The 26049-nt window shown below is 42.0% G+C and overlaps 1 protein-coding gene across 1 annotated transcript in view; it reads right to left on the bottom strand.

The window, feature by feature from the left end:
- Positions 1–26049, bottom strand: part of cntln (centlein, centrosomal protein) — a 503405-nt gene that overhangs the window by 76076 nt on the left and 401280 nt on the right. Inside the window, exons 20-24 of the mRNA XM_039758210.1 lie at positions 22096–22299; positions 18331–18428; positions 9298–9424; positions 7477–7614; positions 2422–2607 (exon numbers count right to left, since the gene is read on the bottom strand). Of these exons, the coding sequence (XP_039614144.1) occupies positions 2422–2607; positions 7477–7614; positions 9298–9424; positions 18331–18428; positions 22096–22299 (753 nt within the window). The remainder of the gene's footprint in view (positions 1–2421; positions 2608–7476; positions 7615–9297; positions 9425–18330; positions 18429–22095; positions 22300–26049) is intronic.

Genomic DNA, 26049 nt, shown 5'->3' with positions numbered 1-26049 from the left:
GGAAGCTGCCCGAGGGACACTACACTGCTCAAGCAGAGAAATTGCCCCCCTCCAGCCTCTGTCTAGCCACCGCTTGCAGCGTCCCCAATCTGAAGATGACAGACTGGCAATTACTAAGGCGCATGCATCGCAGCTGCGGCCCGTTAGTAAGTCGTAGTTCGGATGTCCGTAACCTGGGGACTACCTGTATATATTATATACAGTATATAATATATATATATATTGTCAGGGATGCCAGGGGCAATGACCCGGCCGGGACGCCGTGATGGACCGGAAGAGGGTCAGAGCCCACCCTGGATCACGTGGGGGTCACCGCCAGGAGGCGCCCCAATGCCTTGGGGACCTGTTACCCCAGCACTTCCGCCACACCAGGAAGTGCTGGGGAAGACTTAGGCGGCACCCGGAGAGCTGCCGGGAGGATAGCCGTCACTTCCACCACGCTGGGGCGTGGCCAAAGGAGGAAGGCCGGGAACACCTGGGGCTCATCTGGGGACTGTATAAAAGGGGCCGTCTCCATTCATTCAGGGCTGGAGTCGGGAGGTGGATGGACGAAGCACAGGAGAGGTTTGGAGGCGGCCCAAAGAAAGGCATTTGTGGCCAGGACTGAGAGTGTTTGGGGGTTTGTGCACTTATGGACTGGGCCTCAGTGACCATATCTGTAAATAGTTTGTGTAAATAAAACGTGTGGTGGTGAAAAACAACATGTCCGCCTGTCTGTGTCCGGGTCGTGTCCACTATATATATTATATATTATATATTATATATATATATATATATATATATTGTGAAGCCCAACACAGACAGGCAGGAGATAGGTTTAGCACCTGGCACACGTTTATTTACAGTTCACACCACAACATAAAGCAGAGCACAGTCCTTTCTTTGCCGCCAGTCTTTCCACCTCTACTCCTCCTCAGGCTTTGTCCTTTTCCTCCTGACTATGGCCATCGAGTGGTGGTGAAGGACTCCAGGTGCCCAACGAGCTTCTTCCGGATGTGCCGGAAGTGCTACAAAATAGGGCCCTGTAAAAGTCCATGCGTCACCTGTGGCCCCGCTGGAAACCAAGGGGGCTGCCCTCTGTCGGTCCAGGAGAGAAACTGTCCTGGAAATACTCTCTGCCCCGGTCCTTGTACACTTTGGTCGTCCTGGCTGGGTAAGGGTTCTGGCCATCCGCCACAATATATATTGAGGTGAACTCAATAACACCAATTATCTCATCACAATGGCACCTGTCAAAGGGTGTGATATTTCAGGTGGCAAGTGAATAGTTAGTTCTTGAAGGTGATGTGCTGGAAGCAGGAAAAATACGCCAGTGTAAGATCTGAGCAAGTTTCACAACTGCCAAGTTGTGACGGCTGGACAACCAAGTCAGATCATATCCAAAATGTCAGGTATTATGGGGTCTTCCTGGCATGTATTGATCAGTACCTACCAAAAGTGGTCCAAGGAAGCACAACCAGTGAACCGGCAACACGGCCATAGGTGCCCAAGGCTTGTGGATGAGTGTGGAGAGCGAATAACTAGCCAGTCTGGTCCCACCTCAGAGAAGATCTACAGCAGCACAAATTGCTGAAAAACGTAATGCTGGTCATGACAGAAAGGTGTCAGAACACACAGTGCATCGCAGCTTGCTGTGTAAGGGACTGCGTAGCCACAAACAGGTCAGAGTGACAATGCCGACACCTACAATGGGCAGGCGAGTGTGAGATCTGTACCTTGGAACAATGGAAGAAGGTGGCCTGGTCTGATGAATTGTTTTCTTTTAGATCATGTGCATGGCTAGGTGTGTGTGTATCATTTACCTGGGGAAGAGATGGCAGCAGCATGCATTATGGGAAGAAGGAAAACTAGCTCTGGGCAGTATTCTGCTGGGAAATGCATAGATCAACTGGTGCAAGTGCCAATTGTCCTATACCAGTTGCCAGGAGTGGAAAGAAAAGCACCTATGCAGAATGGAACATTTAAAGTTATATTTCAATATAAATTATATAAATGCATATACAGTGGATTCAGGAAGTATTCAGACCCCATCCAATTTAATGGAGCTTGACGGGATCTTCCAGGAAGAATGTGGTAAACTGCCCAAATGCAGGTGTGCAAAGGTTGTCGAAGCTTACCCAAGAAGGCTTGAAGCTGGAACTGCTGCCAAAGGAGCTTCTACAAAGTACTGAATCTGGGGTCTGAATACTTCTATGAATGAGTGATTTTTTAATACCATGTTTCACTTTGTTGTTATGAGTTATTGAGTGTAGACTGTTGGCAAATGTATCAATTTAAAATTACATCTACATCACAATAAAGTGTGCAGAAAGTGAAGTGGTGTGAATATTTTCTGAATCTAACATACATATATAAAATATAAATATAAATCTATTGGGAATAAAGGATGTAAACATGATTTTATGTCGTCGGGAGTCATACCTTCACAAATTTGATGAACTCGTCTATTTGGCTGTTTGCAGACGTCAGCTTCTTATGGACAGTTTCCAAGGCTTGTTCACTTTGCTGGGCTAATCCATGCATTGTTTGAGAGGCTGTCTCCTCCAGTTCCTTCATGGCGATCTCGGATTCGGCTAATTTGGATTGTAGATCCTGAAGTTTGTGACTCTATGAAGAAAAAGAAAGAACAGAGATATGAGCGTTTCTTTTTTTATTTGTTGATTTTATTTAGAAGCAGATAACATTCCATACAGTCAAATCAAACTTAACAAGGCAAAGCAAAATTCAGTCCCCTCTGGAGAGAAAGAGAGGAGAGCCAAAAATAAAATGTTACTCTATAAGAGGAACAAGAAAGGAAGGGTAACCTTTTGCCTGGAATGGAAGCTTATTCTAAAATGTTATTGATTAGATCCTGCCATATTTTTAAAAAAGTTTCGAACAGATCCTCTAAGTGGGAATTAGATTTTTTCCAATTTCAAATTGTATTGGACATCAGTTAGACACTGTCTTAAAGGTGGCGGGCTGGGATTCTTCCAGTTGAGGAAGATAAGTCAACGTGTTAGTCATGACGTAATGGTGATTACAGTTTGTTTGCCCTTCTCCACATTAGGCCCATCTTGGAATCCACCACACAGAGCTGTTAATGGGTTACGAGTGATTGTGACACCGATAGGCCTGTAAAGACTTTGGTCCAAAATGTTGTTAATTTGGAGCACACCCAAAACATGTGGCCCAGTGAGGCTGGAGCTCGATTGCAATGTTCACAGGTTGAATCTTGCCCTGGTAACATTTTGGACAATTTTAATCGAGATAAATGTGCTGAATAAAAGATTTTAAATTGAATGATTTGAATACTTTGCACATATCCAGCTAAAGTGTATTCTGTGCATGGCTACCCTCCACTCCTTTCCTGAAATATTAAGTGACAGATCATTTCCCCAGTGAATTCTAGGGTCTTTGAAAGGAAGGGACTTTAAAATATTTTTAGAAATTGTGGAGATGCTGTCTGAGTGTTCAACATTGATCAATATTTCTTCTGGAATAGAACAAGGTGGGAGGTGAGGAAAATTGGGCAGATTCTGTTTAGCAACGTTTGTAGCTTGAAAGTACTGGAAAGATTCTGTTGATGAGAAGTTGCACTTGAAGCATAATTGTTCATAGGATGTGAAGAACATTACCTATGTAAAGGTCTCCAGTGGTTTAATCCTGGACATTTTCCAGACATTAAATACTGTATAAGTTTGAGAGGCTGGAAAAAGGTAGTTGTCATGTACAGGTGCAACACATAAAAGCTCCTCTGGCTTAAAGTGCTTTCTACACTGGCTCCATATTCTGAGAGAATGAAGGGCAATTGAGTTGTTAGTGTACTGACGGTAATTTGTATTAACTGGAGCACAGAGCAGGGAATATAAAGAAGTACTGTGAGATTTTATTTCTATTGCAGACCAGGCTTGTGGATATTCATCAGTGTGCCCATGTCCAGGTTTTTATAGCTTTTATATTTGCCACCCAGTAATAAAACTAAAAGTTAGGCAGTACCATGCCACCTTCTGCTTTAGGTCGTTGTAGAATTGCCCTCTGGATGCATGGATGTTTCGAATTTCAAATAAAAGAAGTTATGATTGAGTATAATTTCTTAAAAAATGATTTGTTAATGTACCGTATATACTTGCGTTAAAGTTCTCTCAAGTCGGGGTTTGATTTCACTGTATAATTTCCGGCATTTTATAATGTCGGCCGTATAAATCAAATGCAGAAAACTCACGCTATTGGTCCAAGAGATTATGATACTGTAACACCCACCTGAGAGAGTAATCATGGAGTACACAAACTTTTTTTTGTATGTATTGTGCCTACGTGACCACACGGTAATACCCAAACTATTCTGAAACGACGTTTGCACTGTTTTGTGCTTTTTGTATTTCACACCTTCATACACCTTATCGTAAGAGCATCCCTTACCCAAGATGGAGCATTCGATCAGAAGAAAATATGAAGCTGGTTTTAAATTAAAAGTTGTTGAAGTTGCGAAAGAAATTGGTAACTGCGTTGCTGCAACAAAATTCAATGCGTCTGAGAAACTGATGCGAGATTGGAGGAAGCAAGAAGATGTGTTTAAAAAAAAAAAAAATGTGTTGTATTTTTGAAGGGTTGTATAAGTTGGAGATTGATTTTATGATTGATTTTCTGGGTTTCAAGACCCGACTTATACACAAGTATATATGGTATGTGAGGATGCTTTGAAATAGGAAGAGAAGCTTGGTAAGGATGAGCATCTTAACAATGTTGATTCTCCCTGCTAATGTAAGATGGAGGAAGACCATCTATTTACTACATCAGCGGTTCTCAAATTGTGGAGCGCGCCGAAGCTGTACAAGGGGGGCGGCAATTAAATGAACAAGAGATCAAAATTAATTTTTAACATTTTTATTTAAAATTTAAATTTGCAAGCATATAATCACAACAAATGCATTATAACTGAGGGGACTGGGCAGTCTAATGGTCTGAAATCCCCACAGATTTTATTTTTTTTCTCCAGCCGTCTGCAGTTTTTTTTTTGTTTTTTCTGTCCACCCTGGCCATTGGACTTTACTCTTATTCTATGTTAATTAATGTTGACTTATTTTATTTTCTTATTGTGTCTTTTATTTTTCTATTCTTTATTATGTAAAGCACTTTGAGCTACTTTTTGCATGAAAGTGTGCTATATAAATAAATGTTGTTGTTGTTGATAACTAAAATTAAAATCAAACATTTCTAAGGCATCGATCTAATGACTAATTTGTGCCTGCTTTAAAGTACACGGCCTGTCCAGGTTTGGTTTGATATTCGAGATACGACACTCTGAGCTCCTTTTCTATTTGAAGTTTGTTTCTATGATGAGTGGCGCCGCTGCTGCTGCTTTTATAGTCGCGTATTTTCAATCCAGAAAGTTCGAGACGTATCGGTATCTGTCACGAACATTCGGGTAACAGTAAGTCAGGTGACAATGCGGCACGACTGCACCACGTTGGCAGAGTAGCCAATATTGCCAAATTGAGTTAAATAATTTGCTGCGTATTGGGTTATTTTCATGATGCAACTATTTCATTGGTGTCCTCGTTTACGAGATTTTTAAAAGTGAAAACATATTTAATCGTTTCTTTACTTGAAAAAATAATCAAATAAAAATTGGGATTAGAATTACTACCAACAACCACACAAGGCTTTTTAAAAGTTATTAAAGCACTTAAAAAAAAAAAAATGCAAATATTTCATCAAAGTTAGCCAAACAAAACCCCCAAGTTTCCCCTGCAAGATGAAGGACCTGCTTGGAGGGCTGGAAGGAGATTAACGTCACACCAAAGACATAGCAATTGCAGGTTGAGGGTCTTGCTCAGGGTCCCAACAGAGTGGAGTCACTTCTGCCATTTATAGGATTCGAACCTGCAATCGCAGATCCCTAGCCTCGAGCCACAACTCCGCCCAACATTCAGTGTGGTAGATGGTAATATATTTTGGAAGCTACAAGACTCGACTTAATGTTCTTTTGGAGAAGCAAAGTCAGTAGGATTGGCGAGCTTGTTGAGCTAAATGGCCTGTTCTTGTCAACATTGTTTAAAAGTTCTAATGAGTTGCTGTTTCTTTTTGTCTTTACTGACAAGACAGTTAAGAAGGAAGATTGGAACCATGAGGACTCACCTTATGCTTTAGGGCACGGGTGTCAAACTTCAGGCCTGGAGGGCCGCAGTGGGTGCAGGTTTTCTTTCTAACCCTTTTTCCTAATCAGTGGTCAGTTTTCACTGCTAATTAACTTCTTTTCCCTCTATTTTAATAGCCCTGTTTTTAAGGATTAAGTCATCTGAGTTGATTCTTTTCTTCATTAAATGACAGCCAAACAGAAATGAGACATGAAACCAGCCAACAGATGACCAGCTCAATTGGGGCTTCAAACTCCAACCAGTTCCTTAATAAGAAGCTGATTCTTGCTGTTAATGAAACCCGTTATTTAATTCCATGGCTTGTTGCTGCTCTCTTTCTGCCACAGCAGACATTTCCAAAACTGTTGATATTCTGTTTTTTTCTAAGAACTCCTAAAATGTTTTGGTAACCTGAGGGATCAACCATACTGAGACCTTCATCTTTAATTTCAGATTTTGTTTGATGGGTACAGGTGAGCTGGTCATGTCCTGCTTGTTTTATGTCTCATTACTGTCCGGCTGCTAATTAAGGAAAAAACAACTAAGGGGCCAAAGTCGAGCTAATTAAAGCTAAAGCTAAAGAAGTTAATTAGCATCAAACACTGGTCACTAATTAAGAAGATGGTTAGAATGAAAACCTGCAGCCACTGCGGCCCTCCAGGACTGTAGTTTGACACCCCTGCTTTAGGGCAAGGTTTGCTCACAAAAGTCATGTGTCAGCAGCCATACCACATGTTCTTCAGAAGAGATCATCCACCTGAAGCTAATCATGCTTGGGCCCAGCCAGTACATGGGTGCAAGACCATCTAGGAAAAAGCTTGGGTTGCTGCTGGAAGAGGTGTTGGTGAGGCCAGCAGGGGGCGCTTACCCTCTAGTCTGTGTGTGGATCCCAATGCAGTGATGGGGACACTGTGCTGTAAAAATGGCACTGTCCTTCGGATGAGACGTGAAACTAAGCTCCTGACTCTCTGAGGTCATAAAGAGATCCCTGAGCATCTTTCGTAAAGAGTAGGGTATATCCCAATTGCCCACCATGGCCTAGTCATTCTGTCCCCCTAACCATCTCTCTCACCACTTCGCCATCTAACAGCTAATGTGGTGCAGAGTGGCTGCTGTCGCATCGGGTGGCTGAAGTGGTTTCTGACCCACTGCATTGCTTTGAGTCATGAGAAAACTGCTATGTACATGTAATGAATTATTATTATACTTCAAATTATGCAAGGAGGTGCAGCTTCATTTTATCATATTGAGAGGAGAAGAGAGGTGAAGAGGACTATGGGCAAGCCGCACATCCTTGAAACACACAGTTGAAAATCGGCATCATCTGCTGTATTTATAAAGAAAGCCAGCACCTCACCTTCTTGTCAACATCTTCTTTGCATTTCCTGAACAACTCCTCATAATGGGCTTTCTCTTTTGTTGCAACAGCAAACCTCTGCTTTAACGAATCCACAAAAACTTTTTTGCTTAATGCTTCTTCAGACAACGTCCTTATCTGTTGAAAGATAGAAAGATGTATATATGAAAATTGCTCATTATTCAGTTTCAGCCGTTTAAAGGTCGAGGCTCAAATATGGTCACCACTGGGACATATCTTATAAGAAAACACCATTCATCAAAGTAACGCCGAAATAAAGGATATAGTAATATTTGTCTACAGACTGCAGGGGAGATCGAGAGGAGTTCTTTCTTTTCCCTTAATTATTTTTGTCATTGCTTCACAGTTAGAAATTCTGGAGGTGCGCAGAACCTGTACGCACTGAAAAGTGTTCTACAAACATAACGTGATTTGGATTGAATATCTTTAATATAGGTGCCGTGTCCCTGGACTGGCAGACTGGGGTGGTGGTGGTGGTGGTTGTCCCAATTTTTAAAAAGGAGGGCCAGAAGATGTGCACCAACTATTGGGGATCACGCTCCTCCGCCTCCCTGGAAACACTTAACACTGGCAAGGAGACTCTGCCAAGTCAGGGAACCTCAGATCCAGGAAGAGCAATGTGGATTCCGTCCAGGCAGTGGAATGGTGAACCAGGTCTTTACCCTCATTCTGGAGGGGGCATGGGAGTATGCGCAACTGGCCAGCGTGTGATTTGTGGACTTAGAGAAGACATATGACCGTGTTCCTCAAGGATTCTGTGCAGGTTACGCTGCCCCAGTAAGGGCTATTTGGCCCCTGTATAATCACACTGACGATTTACTATTCGATCTACGTCTCTGCCCTCACCTGTGGTTCTGACCTTTGGGTAATGGCCAAAAGAATGCGATTGTGGGTGCAAGCAGCCAAAATGAGCTTTCTCCACAGGGTGGCTGGGCTTTCCCTTAGAGTAGGTGAGAAGCGCAAACATCCAGGAGTGGCTCATCTCTAACCTCAGAGCTAACCTGACAGAGTTTGGGAAAATCTCCAGGAAAGAATGGCAGAAAATCCCCCAATCTAGGTATGTGAAACTAGTCATGTCAAACCCAAGCAAACTCCAGCCTGGAACTGCTGCCATGGGTGCTTCAACTAAGTACTGAGTAAAGGGTCTGAATACCTGCATTAATGGGTTTGTTTATTTATTTTTTTTTAAACATTCCTAAATTTCTATTTCTACTTTGTCATTTTGGAGTACCGAGTGTTGTTTGATGAATTTATGATTTTAGCACAAGGTGGCAACATAACAAAATGTATAAAAAGTGACAAAGTCTGAGGACTTTCCAATGGCGCTATATGTTGAAATGATGTCTCTACCGGTCAGAACTTTTACTAGCTACAGACACAACTGAAATGGTACCATTTTATGATAAATATATTCAACAATGCCAAAAATACATTTAACATTAAATACTAGCTGAAATACCTGGCATTGCCCAGGAGGAAAATAAAGTTGCAATTTTTTTTTTGAGAAAGATAAAGTAAAAGAAAACACAACTTTAAAAATAAAAATAAATTAACAAACAATGAAGGGTCACTAATGTGCTTGTCTTACGGTCTTGTATGTATGTTTTCATCCAGTTGACGGTCGGAACCGGCCAACTCTATTTAATTTCAAAAGCAACAGGCGGGCGGTGGCGCTCAAACTTAAAGAATGCTGGCAGTCACCTCCAGCCATTTGGAAGTGATGCTGGAACATACATACTTAAATACATAGACTTTTATATACACTATACAGATATACAGTAGTCAATTTTCATTGTTTACCTTTAGTTCCATGTCATGTAATATTTCCTTGTAATTCTTATCGTGCTCTTGAGATGATTTTAATCTCGATTTCAGATCCTCGATTAACTGCCTCTTCATACTAATATCTCTCTCCATACGAGATAATCTAGAATGAAAACATTTTATAAGCCCAACGACTGTTAGATTTCTCCATCCTTGTTAGATTTGTTCATTTGACTCCCACCCTGTCGTAAACCTGTTTGTTTCGCCCCAGTACAGGGTTATCTTCTCCCAATAGACTGGTTATCAAGTAAAAAGCAGCCTTGGATAAAACATCCATTTAGGCCAACACTCAAACACAATGCGCCACTTTAGGGTCATCAGTCCTCCTGCCATCACACTACATATCCCAAGCAGCCCTGGCGATATAAAGCTATTGGACAGTTTCGGAGGGAGCAGAGGATGTTGGGAAGAAGATCGAGCCAGCAGGCCCTTTAAGGCCAGGTTTATACTTCACACAACGTGACACGTGCTCCATCGGACGCTACTGCTACGCGTGTTGTACTATTTATACTTGCGCACATACTTTACGTAAATCTGGACGCTTCCACCAGGTGGCAGTGTGAGATATCATCACGGTGAGAACAGGTTCGGCTTTGCTGTGTTTTGAATTGACTGAGGACACCTCAGAATACGCCGCCATACATTCTGATGCTGTTGTGAGATGCAAAAAAAAAAAAAAGACGGCACACAAGATGATATGTGAGACTTTTAAAATGTATCATGTCATTACAATGGGAAATATGAGACGCTTGGATATAAAAGAACCACGAATGCATCTGTAGGTCGGCATTTTGCTTCACCACATCGAACCATTCATCAAACATCGAAGCGCCCACATTGATCCCTGAGGACCCTCAAAAGGGCTTTCTCTCACATCTAGATAGCAAACAGAGACTCTGACGTCACATTCCAACTTTTATTACACTGCGCCCCCCGACTTTTTGCTGGTACTACAATTCGTGCACGCGTCATTTCTGATGGGCATGCTCAGAGGACGCATCAAATGAATGTTGGGATTGCGTGGCAGTCATGCTGCATGCGCGTACGCGTTCTGAGCATGAAGTATAAATGAGCCCTAAACAGGGAACTGACAAGATGACAAGGGATGGCGATTGTCTGTGTGTCTGCTCATATGCTTTTCATCCATTTGGATTGGATTGAATCTGTCCCTGTCTGAATGTACCGTCTGTCTTGTGCCTGCCTGTTTGTGTGAGTTTGTATGGATTGGACATGTCTTCATCAGAGGGAGCACTCCCAATATCCTCATCCCACACCGCATCAGGAAACTGGTAGGACAAACTTTTACATTGGTCACAGTGAACCATTCACAGGATTGTTTTCTTGCCTATCCAACGTCAACTGCCCTGCTACATTAGACTGGTTCAGACATTTATTGTTTATTCTGTTGTCCTTGGATTTGGTATCACCTTTGGGGGAACTAGGGAGGGTTGTTGTATTCGTAATTTTGATATGTTGCACGTTCTTTTTCTGTCATTTGATTACTATATTTCATTATTATTTATCGAGTGAGTATGTGTGCGTGCTGGGTTAGGGCTGGGCGTGTTCCTGGAGTCCCCACCATTAAATATGTAAATAAATCACCATCTTTCTGACAGTGTCAATCCTAGCAACAATGTGACCACTACGTTTTTTGACGAACCGGGTAGGAGCCAGGATCAGTTTCACATTCCGATATTTATCTCAGTGAGCCCCCTGACTTTTTGCTGGTACTGCAACTTGCGCACACTTCATTTTTGATGAATGTGTTCAGGGGACGCATCAAATGAAAGTTGGGATTGCATGGCAGCCATGATGCGTGCGCGTTCTTAGCATGAAGTATAAATGAGCCCTAAAAAGGGAACTGACAAGATGCCAGGGGATAGCGATCGTCCGTCTGTCTGTTCATAAGCTGTTCGATCATGTGGATTACCCGTTGTTTATCTTGGATTGAATCTGTTCCTGTCTGAATGTACCGTCTGTCTTGTGCCTGCCTGTTTGTGTGAGTTTGTACGGATTGGACATGTCTTAATCAGAGGGAGCACTCCCAATATTCTCATCCCACACCGCATCAGGAAACTGGTAGGACAAACTTTTACATTGGTCACAGTGAACCATTCACAGGATTGTTCTCTTGCCTATCCAACGTCAACTGCCCTGCTACATTGGATTGGTTCAGACACTTATTGTTTATTGTGTTGTCCTTGGATTTATCACCAACTTTGGGGGAAATAGAGAGAATTTTTCTATATGGAATTTCGATATATTGCATGTTCTTTTTCTGTCATTTGATTGCTATATTTCATTATCTGCGGTGGGCTGGCGCCCTGCTCGGGGTTTGTTTCTTACCTTGCGCCCTATGTTGGCTGGCATTGCCTCCAGCAGATCCCCTGACCCTGTAGTTAGGATATAGCGGGTTGGATAATGAATGGATGGGTATTTCATTATTATTTATCGAGTGAATGTGTGTATGCGCTGGGTCAGGGCTGGGTATATTCCTGGAGTCTCCACCATAAAATACGTAAATAAATCACCGTTTTTCTGACAGTGTCAATCCTAGCATCAATGCAACCACATTTTTTGACGAGCCAGGTAGGAGCCAGGATCAGTTTCACGTTCTGATTTTTATCACACTTCACCCCCTAACTTTTTGCTGGTACTGCAACTCGCGCACGCGTCATTTCTGATGGATGTGTTCAGAGGACGCGTCAAATGAACGTTGGGATCACATGGGGGAACTAGGGAGGGTTGCTGTAATTCATAATTTCGATATATTGCATGTTCTTTTTCTGTCATTTGATTACAATATTTCGTTATTATTTATCGAGTGAATGTGTGTGTGTGCCAGGTCTGGGCTGGGTGTATTCCTGGAGTCTCCACCATAAAATACATAAATAAATCACCGTCTTTCTGACAGTGTCAATCCTAGCATCAATGCGCCCACATTTTTTGACGAGCCGGGTAGGAGCCAGGATCAGTTTACACATCCTTCTACTTCTCGTTGTCACATATCACTGTGCAAATACAGTATGTCAATATCAAACAAGCAAGAAATTGAGAAGAGAAAACAGAACCAGATAGTAAGCTACTAGTCCAATAAACATGAATAAAAAGACCCTTGATATTCACAGTGTTTAGATTCCCTGATTCTAGACCAGTCTCTCTAACCCAAATTACACAAAGACGTTGTCACAGTTAAGACTACAAAGTGCGAACAAGGCAGTGTGACTCAAGTTTTATCTTCAGAGGGAAGGTTAACAATAACTGCCTTTATATTTCCACACTTTAGCAGAAGGCACAGCTGTCGAGAGTTAAATGTACAAAAATAAAGCACACTGAAATTTGATTTGGCCGCAGAACTAAAAAATAATTAAGAAAACGGCTCTATGTTGTGCCTCTCCAGTAGACTTCAATGGCAGAAGTTCAAAAGAAAGGCTCCAAATTCCCTCGTTTAACTAAAGATACGTACAAATCCCAGGCACACTAAGGTTCTGCTTAGACCAGCGAGTGACATTAAATAAATGTAAGAGGTCAACCTTTGGGACTAAATACTGGTTACACACTGGATTTTGGTATTAGTGAGACAAACTGCTGGAACCTTTCAGATGAATATAAAAGAGGATTCCGCACTTGGATTCTGTGTTAAAGGCATTTGTACAGGCAATAAACTTCCAAAGTTCAAACATCAAAACGACTTTTAAAGAAAAGTTTAAATATTTATAAATGGTGTGCACAAATGGCAAAAGGAAAATGATTAAAATAAATCACAGGCATTAATATTGTGAATTTGTTCTCTGGTTTTAAATTCAAAGACTAAACACAGCAGGAAAAAAGTGGAATGAAAACCAAATAATTTAATGTTATGAAGAGCTCTAATTCAAGTATTGCAAAGGGGGCTCAATATTCCCAGCTAATGCCCTCCAACTTCACACAATGTTGGATTTTGTTATTTCTTTTAATATCAAATCACTAATAAAGCATCTCTCTATATTTGCCACCTCGTGTTGCCATTTAAAAAATAAAGAATGACGTGCGCCGCTTTTAAACAAATGACTAAACTCCCATACATGACCTTTCTCTGGGAATATTCCCAGATGAAGCTTGAAAGTTACAAACGAAGAAGAAAAATATATTTTACAAACAACACGAAGCTTGTGACACATTAAGGAAAAGCTAAAATGCAGGAAAGTGTGCTGCCTTCCCAATTCAACATAATGTTTGGAAAGGAAAAGCCCGACAAGGCCCACTGCATACGGAGACGGTGGGGCTCTGCTTTGAAACTCAGCAACACCACATTCTGTTTTGTACGTCCAGTGACACAAGACGGGCTTCTCTGGCAGCTGTGACATGAAGAGAGGACTACAAACAGCTGGCTGTGGAAGAATATACAGCTACCTAACAAACAGAATGGAAAGTCTGATTGGAAGACTTACTGGACAAGTCACACAATAGACTGTGGTAACCGTGTTCATCCTGGAGTTTTCATCCTTTTTATCTCAAGAGAGCCTCAGGAATTCCTCAAGATTGCTTTGAGATTTTCCCGTTCATGTTGACATGACTGCCTCACACAATTTCTGTAGATCTGTCAGCTGCCCATTTACTCTGGCAATCTCCTCTGCTACCCCATCCCATAGGTGCTCTAAAGGATTCAGATCTGGTGACTGGGAAGGCTACTGAGGAACACTGAAATCATCGTCATGTTCATGTAAGAAGTTTGAGATGACTCCTTCTTTTTGACATGTCTGCATTATCATGCTGGGAGTAGCCACTACAAGATGGATTAATTGCGGCCATGAAGGGATATAATTATCGGCAACAATACTCAGATAGACTGTGGCATTCCAGCAAAGGTTGATTGGTTTTATCGGGCCCATAATGTTCCAAGAGAAGATTCCCCATACCATTACACCACCAGCAGCAGTATGGACTGTCAAAACAAGGCAAGCTGGGTACATGGATTCATGTTGTTGATGCCAAATTCTGACCCTGCCACCTTTGTGCCTCAGCAAAAATCAAGATTCATCAGATCAGGATACGCTTTTCCAGTCTTCAGTAGTCCAGTTTTTTTGAGCCTGTGCCCACTGCAGCTGTTTTTGGCAGACAAGAGTTGAACCTGACGTGGTCTCCTGCATTTGCATCCCATTTGCTTCAAGGTTGGACATGTTGTGCATTCTTAGATGCTTTCCTGCTCACCACAGTTGTACAGAGTGGTCATCTGCGTTACTGTAGAAATGCTCTCAACTCAAACCAGTCTGGTCAATCTCCTCTGATCTCTCTCACCAGCAAGGCATTTTTGTTCCAACATCATATGCTTGATGGACATTTATTTTTTGCACCATTCTGAATAAACTCTAAAGGTGGTTGGTTGTGTGTGAAAATCCCAGGAGGTCAGCAGTTACAGAAATTTTCAAACAAGCTCATCTGACCCCAACGGTCAGGCCACATTTAAAATCACCTAAGATCACATTTTGACCCGCTCTGGTGTTTGATGTGAACATTAACTGAAGCCCCTGACCTGCATCTGAGGGAGATTTTTTGTAATTTTCTCCTTAGGGACAAATATAATCTAATTTAATTTGATATATTATGCGAGATGATTAGCTGATTAGACAATTGCATGGATACACCGATGTACAGTGATTCCTAAGAATTTTTCCAGTCACTGTGCATGTGTGTGTACAGTATGTATGTAAATACATATACAGCATATATATATATATATATATATATATATATATATATATATATATATATATATATATATATATATATATATATATATATATATATATATATAGATAGTGAAAGGCACTATATAGATAGATAGATAGATAGATAGATAGATAGATAGATAGATAGATAGATAGATAGATAGATATTGTGGTATATGGCTGGCCGTTCATCCCGGCCAATATCCCCAGGCCGGTAGATGGAGCCCTCCCTGCAGCATGGACATGCCCCGAATTCCAGCAGGGAATCATAGACAATGGAGTCTTTATTCACAGCCCTGCTGGATACCATGGGGGCCGCAAGAGGATTCTGCAGGGAGGTACAAGGAATATTTTCCCTACAGCCCGGAAGTACGTCCCAGTCACGGGGACAGAAGAAATGACGTACTTCCAGGTTGATGAAAAAGGAGTTTTCATCTGACTTGGAAGTGTTGCCAAGCCACATGGACACAGAGAGAGAAACACTTCCGGGTCAAGGACTTTAAAAAGGACTGTGGGAGATCCCAGCGTTAAGCTGAGTTGGGAGGAAGGGTGACAACGCATCTAGGAGTGGAGGATTTGATTATTGTTATTATAGAGTATTGTATTGTTTATGAGTATAGTGGAGTGGAGGGTGGTTTGTGCACATTATTATTGTAAAAAAAAATTTATTGGGACTTTTATTTGGTGTCTGGTCTGAGGGTTCAAGGGGACAACAGCGCCCCCTATCTGTTACAATACATACACACACACACATATTATGTAATATATATATCCTTGCCTGTCCAGGACGCCCACACTGGAAGGACTGGGGGAGCCAGCTTAGCTTTAGATAGCAGACCCCCTGGGTTGCAGCAGTGCCTCGGACTCCCACAAGGCATCAGGGGAGTTTTAGTTTGGTGCAGCCCTGTTGGGATCCATGGGCGCTGTCAGGGGGGTGATGCAGCTGCTGCTGAACCCTGGAGAGCAGCTCTTCCACCATACCCGGAAGTGCTGCCGGAAATAGGTTATCTAGCACCTGGAGAACATCCAGGTGGGCTGTAAAAAGAGCCAGCAGCCACCATTCCAGGAGCCAGAGTCAGGAGACAAAGCTTGACCGGAGGAGTAAAGGAGAGAAAAGAGAGAGAAAGAAAAAGAAAGAGAAGAAGAAAAGAAGAGTATTGTGTTGTGTGTGCTTTTGGGAACTGTGTTATTCCCCACAAGGGAAAAGAAAATAAAAAGTCCTGTGCACTTTGGAGTTGTGCCTCTGTGTCTGTCTGTGCCGGGTTGGGGTGGCGGTGCCCACCTGTAGAGGTCCACAATATACGGATACACATACACACGCACATATATTATATAGATATATACAGGGTGGGCCATATATATGGATACACTTCAATAAAATGGGAATGGTCGGTGATATTAACTTCCTGTTTGTGGCACATTAGTATATGTATATACTGCAGCATCTCAACGAGGATGACCCAGATCGGCACACTGAATTTGCAGAATGGGCAAAGCAAAAATTGGAACAGGACCCTCAGTTTACGCAGAAGATTTTGTTCAGTGATGAGGCAAACTTTTATGTGAATGGTGAAGTTAACAAACAAAACCACCGCTATTGGTCTGACACTAACCCACATTGGATAGATCCCTCCAAGACTGTTGGAACAAAAAAATTGATGGTATGGTGTGGTATATGGGGCACAAAGATAGTGGGGCCATTCTTCATCAATGGAAACCTCAAGGCCACTGGATATGCGAAATTGCTACATGATGATGTGTTTCCCTCTTTATGCACTGAAGCTGGCACGTTCCCTGAGTTTTTCCAGCAAGATGGTGCACCACCACATTATGGGTGTCAGGTCCGAGCATTCCTAGATGAACAGTTTCCTGGAAAGTGGATTGGTCGTCGTGGGCCAGTTGAATGGCCCCCAAGGTCTCCCAATCTGACCCCCTTAGACTTTTATCTTTGGGGTCATCTGAAGGCAATTGTCTATGCTGTGAAGATACGAGATGTGCAGCACCTGAAACTACGGATACTGGAAGCCTGTGCTAGCATTTCTCCTGCGGTGTTGCTATCAGTGTGTGAAGAGTGGGAGAAGACAATCCAACACAATGGGCAGCACATTGAACACATTTTATAAGTGGTCAGAAACTTGTAAATAACTCACGAAAGAATAAAGTTACGTTAAAACCAAGCACACCATTGTTTTTCTTGTGAAATTCCCAATAAGTTTGATGTGTCAAATGACCCTCTTCCTATTGAAATAACAAAAGTTGAATCCAAAATGGCCACCATGGTCACCACCCATCTTGAAAAGTTTCCCCCCTCACATATACTAATGTGCCACAAACAGGAAGTTAATATCACCAACCATTCCCATTTTATTAAGATGTATCCATATAAATGGCCCACCCTGTATATCTATATACAGTATATATATATATATATAAATAAATAAATGATTGTCACGTGAGTGCATGTAGAGGACAGCTCTAGGCTCTAGTGACTGTAGTTCTACAGCCACAGCAGGAGTTGGCGCTCTGTCCTGACGCCTTTCTCTCTTCCTCCCTCTGCGGACTGGATGTTTGACGGCTATAACACCTCTGATGTCACGTCCAGTGTCCATCCATTTGGTCCTGCCTCTTCTTGCCAGGAGGACTGAGAACCGGTAGCTCAGCACGCTTTGCCTGCTCAGTCCTGAACTCGCATCTGGAAGGCGTCTCCGCAGTTTCTTTTTGCTTTTGCATTCCAGTTATATAGGGTACCAGGACTGGTACCCCAAACTCTTTATCGCTTTCCTTTAATTCTCTTACAGTAAAAAGAAAATATAATTATATAAATCTTTCTGTTTATTTTTTTGTTGCAATGAACCTGTATAATCCACTTACTATAACTTTGTTATCACTTATGCTCTCCTAAACTCGTACATCGTAAATGGAAAAGCAGAAATGTAATAATAAATAGGTGGAAGTTCATGAAGACAGACTATTTATCTATCTATCTATTTTAACATGCTGAACACCGCGCACGCAGAAAACAGAAAATAATCTCACCTATTTGAAAAAGCCGAGGGGGATATATAATCACATGCTCATCAATTCTCACATGCCTAAACAAATAACCCTGGGTGAGTTCAGGTTTAGCAGCCGCTATCAGGGGAAATGCTGTCTAACTTATTTTCACATAACCTCTCCTAGTCTGGACATGGCCTCCACAAAAAAAAAAAAAAATCACATAAACATAAATTGTTCCCATTAATAAGCCTGAGAAAAAAATGAAGTGGCCACTTGGTGGCATCAAACACAACTGATCACTTACTTCTCCTGCAGTTCCTGCAACTGTTCTTCCTTCTCCTGGACATCGGCTTTCAGAGTTTTACTTGCAGCGATGTGCTTAGTGATCTCATTGTTTGCATTCTGAAATGAAAGAAGAGTTTTATTTTCTCATTCAGGTCACTTTAGTTTCATTCTACTCTTTGTTGTCATCTGTCCCGGTGCAGAAACGTCACCGGTGCAGCAGCATCAGCCCCTGCGTGACACAGCAGCCACAAATACAGCGAGTTCAGATCAATTCACTTTTTGGCATTTTGTTAATAACTTTGCAACAATTTCTAAAATCCTGCTCTGGATTTACCATTCAGTAGTATTGTGTATAGTCTGACGAGAGAAAAAAATAAATTTAAATGATTTAAGCAGAAGGCTGCAACACAGCAAACTGTGAAAAAGTGAAGAGGTTGGAATACTTTCTAAATGCACTGTAAAAAACAAGCAATATGCAACAATATTAAATTAAAAATACATAACTAAATATACAACATGAATCAGAGAAAACAAGAATAATGTCATTGACATAAAGCCAGTCTGTCACACTGAATGAGAAGTGCAGAGGCTTCTACAATGGAGTCTCAGTCACAGGTCAAGCAGATGATGGCTAACAATTTAATGGCCAGCGGGTGAACACAGTTTTTAAAGTCGCTCACATGGCACTGAATGTTAGAATACGGCTTGATTGATGGATAGGAGGATACAAACAAACATTCTGTTACTGGAGTGTGTGGATCGCTACAAAGAAAATGCTTTCCTTAGGCATCTTTTGATGTACAGTGCCCTCCATGATGTTTGGGACACCTTTCTCCTCGATTTATCCCACTGTGCCACAGTTTAAAATTACAAATCAAACAATTCAGATGTCGTGATTAAGGTGCACATGGCAGACTTTCCTTTAAAGATATTTGCAGACACCACTTTTTCTACAAGGTCCCCTCATTTTAGGGCACCATAACATTTGGGACATATGGAATGCCTGCTCAATTGGCTTAAAATCAGGTGACTGGCTTGGCCATTCAAGATTTTTCCATACTTTAGCTTTCATAAATTCTCAGGAGTGTGTTTGGCTCATTATCTTGTTGTAGGATGAAGCGTTGTCCACTGAGTTTGGAGGCCTTTAATGGAACTTGAAGAGATAAGATGTTTCTCTACACCTCAGAATTCATTGTGCCTTCAGCAGTTCCATCACCAATGAAGAGAAGTGTGCCAGGACCCGTGGCAGCCATACATGCTCAAGATGCAACACCCCCAGCACTTCCATGTCTACCAGATGATGTGGCTTGCTTTGGATCTTGTGCAGTTCCTTTAGGTCTCCACGTTTTGCTGTTGCCATCACTCAGATCAGGTTCATCATTGGCTCTTTTAAGTCCTTTTTTCACAAACTGTAATATGGCCATCCTGTCACAAATCACTCCTGACACTCTTCTCCACCCACTCCACCCTGCCTGCACTCTCTTTTTCACTTCTCTTCCACAATCCCCGTTACTCTGTACTGTTGATCCCAAGTATTTAAAATCATCCACCTTCACCAGCTCTACTCCCCGCATCTTCATCATTCCACTGATCTCCCTCTCATTCACACACATGTATTCTGTCTTGGTGATCCTACTGACCTTCATTCCTCTCCACTCCAGAGTATATCTCCACCTCTCCAAGGTCTCCTCAACCTGCTCCCTACTCTCTCTACAAATCACAACGTCATCAGCAAACATCACAGTCCACGGGGACTTCTGTCTAATCTCATCTGTCAACCTGTCCATCATCATTGCAAATAAGAAAGGGCTTGGAGCCGATCCCTGATGTAATCCCACCTCCGTCACTCCTACCACAGACCTCACTACGGTCACACTTCCCTGTCCATATCCTGTACAACTCTTACGTACTTCTCTGCCACTCCCGACTTCCTCGTGCAGTATCACAACTCCTCTCGAGGCCCTTGGCCATACGCTTTCTCCAGGTCCACAAAGAAAAGTCATGAAACCACACAGCTGCTCACTAATCATCACCTCACTTCTTAACCGAGCTTCCACTACTCTTTCCCATAACTTCATGCTGTGGCTCACCAATTGTATCCCCCTGTAGTTACTACAGTCCTGCACATCCGCCTTGTTCTTAAAAATCAGTACCACTACACTTCTTCTCCACTGCTTAGCCATTCTCTTTCCTTGTTTTGATAATTAATACAACCACATATTCGTTGACTTGAGATATCGTTTTGCTTCCATTTTCTCACTTGTGCTTTTCACAGAGTTTCTCGAAGTGTTCTTTAGTCTTCATTGTGTACGTGAGACCACCATACCGACTCACCAGAAGTTGACCCTTCCACATTCAGGTGCATTTATACCACAATCAATTGAAATGGCAGACAGGTGACCTCCATTGAACTAATCATGTGATTTCCAGAACCAATTGGCTACACCAGTGAAGATTTAGGGGCGTCATATTAAAGGAGGCGAACACTTATGTGATCAATTCATTTGTGTTTCATATTTGTAATTAATTTAGACCACTTTGCAGAAATCTGTTTTCATTTTGACATTAAATGTCTTAATTCTGTTGATCAGTGTCAAAAAAAGGCAAATTAAGTTTGTATAACATGAAAATGTTAAAAATTCCAAGGGGGGTAAAGACTTTTTTTTATAGGCATTGTACAACAACAGTATATCTTCGGTCTTTTTACTTTCTCAGATTATTGGATTTTTTTCACATTAGAATAATCCAATCATCATAAATTAACTTTTTAAATGCCATGTTGGATGGAGGGCGAACTCTTGCCCGGCCGAAAGGCCATAATGGAAGGACAACATGAAAGGAGGTGCATCCTGGCCATCATGGTTACTGATTCCTAATCTAGGTGGGATAAAATAATAATGGACGGAGTGGGGGATTCGGAACATTTCATCCCCCACTATGAGAGTGGGCAGTGCTCCTCTGGTTTGGTCCCAGTCTGGACAACCGTAGGGTTACCTGGGAATTGTAGTTTTGAAGGCTGAACCTGTTGTGGTCCTTAGGTGCCACCTAGAGGTGCTGTTGGGAAGACACCTCCCGGGGTTGTTGTTATGTGAGGCCATGACTCTGGAAGTACTCCAAGAACTAGCATAAATTGAGGATATCTTGCTTCAAGGGTTAACTCAGAGTCAGACGGCAGGGGGCAACACTCAAATGGCGGAGCAGAAGGAGACGCTGTGTTCACTGGTTTGGACTTTGAATACTGGAAGAAGAACGTATTGTGAATAAAAAACATTCATCTGCACCCTCTTAATGACATTATGCTTGGAGTTTGGCGCTCAGTGGTGCCCCCTGAAGGTCACAACTTAAATTTATTATGAATGTCTTTAAAGATGCCTGAGGAGTGTCTTAAAGAAACTTGTTGTTATTGATCAATGTACTCGTTTTAAAGCCATGTTATTCCAATCCATACTGGGAACGCTAAGATGAAAGCTGGAGCTTACCCTTCAGGGCAAACACAGCACCAAACGCAAGAAGGCACACAATCAAAGAATGCTGCACAGATTTACCTCTTAGGACTAGGAAACCTTTGATACTGCTTTCAAAACCTCACATGAATAAATGTGTTCTCTTGTAAGTGCTATTTCATTATTTTTTTTCTGTTTCTTTAAAAAAAAAAAAAAAAAGATAAAAGATGAGGAGCAGGTTGGGATGGAGGTGTTGCAGCCTTTGTTACCCAGTCATTGTAAGGTTTTATGGCAAGGTTTGGGGTGCCATGCCATCTCCCCAAGGAGCTTCTCTGACTGACCTTTAATTTATTCTGCAGTTGTTTTATTTCTAGTTCAAGGTCTTTGGTGGGTGGCGTTGCAGAATCCAGAGAATGGCTCGGGGTTACAGCAGGTTCCTGTGCCGCTGACCTCGACTCTTGCGCTTGTTGTTCTTTCAGCTCTGACACTTTTGTCTCCAGCTTATCCTTCTGCCGCTGGAGCTCTTCCAAGTCAGAGGTCAGCTTCTAATAAGAAAAGAAAACAGCAGTTAAGGAGACGTGGGCTAAGCAGGCTTGAGTGTAATTTGTTGTCACATTTACACAGAAATTCTTACATGGCCAACAAGTCCCTACTGTGCTTCAGAGTAATTCTGCAATAGGGGAGGACACGAGCAAGAGTGCAAGGCCTCTGACAAATCCTGTTAGTAGTACAATGGTCAGTTAAACCTCACTAGATACAGTTAGGTCCATAAATATTTGGACAGAGACAACTTTTTTCTAATTTGGGTTCTGTACATTACCACAATGAATTTTAAATAAAACAACTCCGATGCAGTTGAAGTGCAGACTTTCAGCTTTATTTTAGTGGGGTGAACAAAAAGATTGCATAAAAATGTGAGGCAATTAAAGTATTTTTTTTTAACTCATGCTCACTCAGTTCACAGTTCATTTCTGTTTAAGGAAATAAATGAAGCAATTCAGAGGAACGATGTAGAAATTCAGGGGAACAAATCTTAAGAAACAAGTCAATTCAAATTAATTCAAAAGAAGTTACCGTAGATCCCGGAATACAGGCCGACCCGGTATATTAGCCGAACCCCTTCTCTACCTACTAAATTACATGTATTTGCCGATGACCGGTATTTAAGCCGACCCCCTTCTCCAAGCAAAATTTTCTAAATTTCCTTAAAAGTGTCTCTTCAGGTATATTTATAATGTTTATCGGCGAGAATTTGAGACTGCCGGCATTTTTGATATATAATATAATGTGCATAATTTACCAAAACACCAATCATTTTCTAATGTACTAACCAAAAAGTTATAAAAGTGCCAAGCCTACTTCGATTAAGCTAGGAGCATGGCGGCACGCATGGTCACAGCAGCTCAGGGCTCTCCTTTCAGTGCACTTTTTTGCTGTTTTTGTACTTTTTTTTTGTCCTTGTTTGTGCACGATCGGTTTGGCGAACATCCGCTACACCATTCAGAACCTTATAGACATCGGTGTCCAGAGCCAGACATCTGTTTCGAGTGTTTTTCATCACACGCACAACATCTCAGACAACATAGCGAGACCAGCGGGCTCTCCGTGGATTGTTGTCGGGTCTAGGAGACGACACAGACGGAGGAGGGAAAGAAAGCAGAAGCGGGCCGCAGATCCGGCGTTATGCTAAAGCTAAAAAACAACCATACAAGCCCTATACAGAACTTTTTTTCTGCACTGAAGGAGCTGCTTTTAATCTCATTGTAGATGCGTATAGTGACAATAAAAGGCATTCTATTCTAGAAACAATTTCATACTGTACTCACCATTTAATTTGACATCTTTGGGCTGCAGTAAGGGAGGAGATATTTCCACACAATGTCCATCTTTATTTCGATTGCGATCGCTTACTTTTACCTTCTCTTCCTTCCTTAGCAAATATGTGTCTTGCTTGCATGGTCTTAATGAATTATATATATATAGGTAAATCACTGCAATGACGGAAATTACATCCACAAACACATGTATCTGGGCTCCGACTGACGCTACTAACGCTCTTGGTTGTTTGTTTACAATCGCGCAAGCGGATACACGTGACCGCATCCGTTTAAATAGCAAGATGTTGATCGGAAATCAAAACAAAAAATTTCATTTTAAAATTCCCGATAATTTATTATAAATTTTATTAATAAAATCAACAACTAAAACACTTTTTTGAATAAATTCTTTATTTAATTTAAAGTACCGGCATGCAAAGTTACTTCTTCATCTGAAAGATGGCTCTGTGGTTTCGTCATTATTTACTTCCGTATTCATCGGCAAAACCGGCATTTCGCTGGAAATCTTGAATCTGAAACGATACTCGTTGTATAAACCGACCCCCAAACTCCAAGCCAAAAATCTAGGACGAAATTCTCGGCTTATATAACGGGATCTACGGTAATCAGAAGCAAAAACAGGCCTCTAAATAAGAAAAGGGTTAGAATGAAAACCTGCAACCACTTGGGCCCTCCAGAACGGGAGTTGGGGACCCCTGGCCTAGGGGAATACAGGTTACTCAGATGAAGGGACAGTCTGGCCAGGTATGGAATAGGGGATGAGTTGTACACAAACACGACTGGAATGAACCAGGAGAGCCCTTGTACTGCGGTATTCCAATCGACTTGGAAGGTACATCAAAGAAACCAGACTAGCATTAATTTTGTCTTATTGAGGCTCAATGTCTCTGTTGCTTTATTCATGCAGATGGCCATGCTGGTGTCTTTTCTGCCTCATTCATGCAAACAGCCATATTGTGTGTCTACCACTCCATCCAAGAGCCATGCTGGACCACGTAGGACCAGAGACCAATCAACATACTAAGACAGAGAACCACCTGGTAGCACACGTAAGCAAGATAAATGGTTTATTAATCGGGCCTTGTTATTTTGCCAACACTCAGTTCTATTTACTTATACTTTAGGCTCAATTGGAAATCTTAAGTTAATTTATGTATGGATAAAAATCGAAACTTCCTCTCCTGTCTGTTCTATTACATTATCTAACTTAATGTAGTAACAGATGTAGAAGAAAGTGAGAGATACTCTGCTCAAAAAAAGTAAGGAAATGCTTAAACTACACATCGGATCTCAATGAATGAAACGTTCAAATGGAAACTTTTGACTGAGTAATCCTGTGAAATTTCTTGAGATCAAAATGATGTAACAACAGTCCATGGAAACCAAAAATACCAATTCATTGACGGCTGATTCAACATCACACTGAAAATCAAAGCTAAAAATTCAAATCATACATTGATCTTACTCATGTGAATTTCATCAAGGCGACTCATAATGTGACTCAGTTGTGTATATGGCCCCCATGTGCCTGTATGCACTCCCGACAACGTCTGGATCAGGTCATCAGTGAGCTCCTGGACAGCCTGTGGTGCTGCTTGGCGGTGACAATACACTGATACATAACGTCCTAGAGGTTCTCAATTGGATTCAAGTTTGGGGAACGTGCGAGCTAGTCAGTGGTATCAATGCGATCATCATCCAGGAACTGCCTAGAGACTCTGGCCACATGAGGTCGGGCATTGTCCTGCACCGGGAGGAACCTGGGGCCCATTGTCAGAATGTACAGCCTGACAATGGCTCTGAGAATTTCATTCTCGGTGCCTAACAGGAGTCAGAGTACCGCTGTCTAGCTGTCTAGTTTGTGTGAACCACAAGAATATGCCCCGCTAGACCAACACTGTCTCACCGCCAAACTGGACATGCTGAATAATGTTGCAGGCTGCACAATGCTCACCACGGTGTCTCCAGACTCTTTCACGTCTGTCACACATGCTCAGTGTGAACTTCATCTCTGAAGAGAACGGGTTGCCAATTGTGTATTCTCTAGCAAATGCCAATGCACAGTGATTGGCTGTAAGCAAAGGTTCCACTAGAGGACGTCTTACCATCACGTCACCCTTGTGGAGTCTGTTTCTGACAGTTTGGTGAGAAACACGCACCCCAGTAGCCAGCTGGAGGTCATTTTGTAGCGCTCTGGCTGTGCTCCTCCTGTTCCTACTCACACAAAGAAGCAAATAGTGGTTGCTGCTTGCTCAGTTGATGCCCTTCTACGGGCTTGTCCAGCTTTCCTTGTGTAACGGCCCATCTTATGGTATCTCCTCCATGCTCCTGAGGCTGTGATGGGAGACACAACAAATCTTCTTGCAACGTTACATATGGATGTGTCATCCTGGAGCAGCTGGACTACCTGTGCCACCTGAATGAACTGCAGGTACCGCCTCATGATACGAATAGTGA

Source organism: Polypterus senegalus, chromosome 7, assembly GCF_016835505.1.
Source record: "Polypterus senegalus isolate Bchr_013 chromosome 7, ASM1683550v1, whole genome shotgun sequence".
In the NCBI taxonomy this organism is placed as follows: Eukaryota; Metazoa; Chordata; class Cladistia; order Polypteriformes; family Polypteridae; genus Polypterus; species Polypterus senegalus.
The sequence above is the reverse complement of the archived record's forward strand: the minus strand, read 5'-3'. Positions and strand labels throughout refer to the sequence as shown.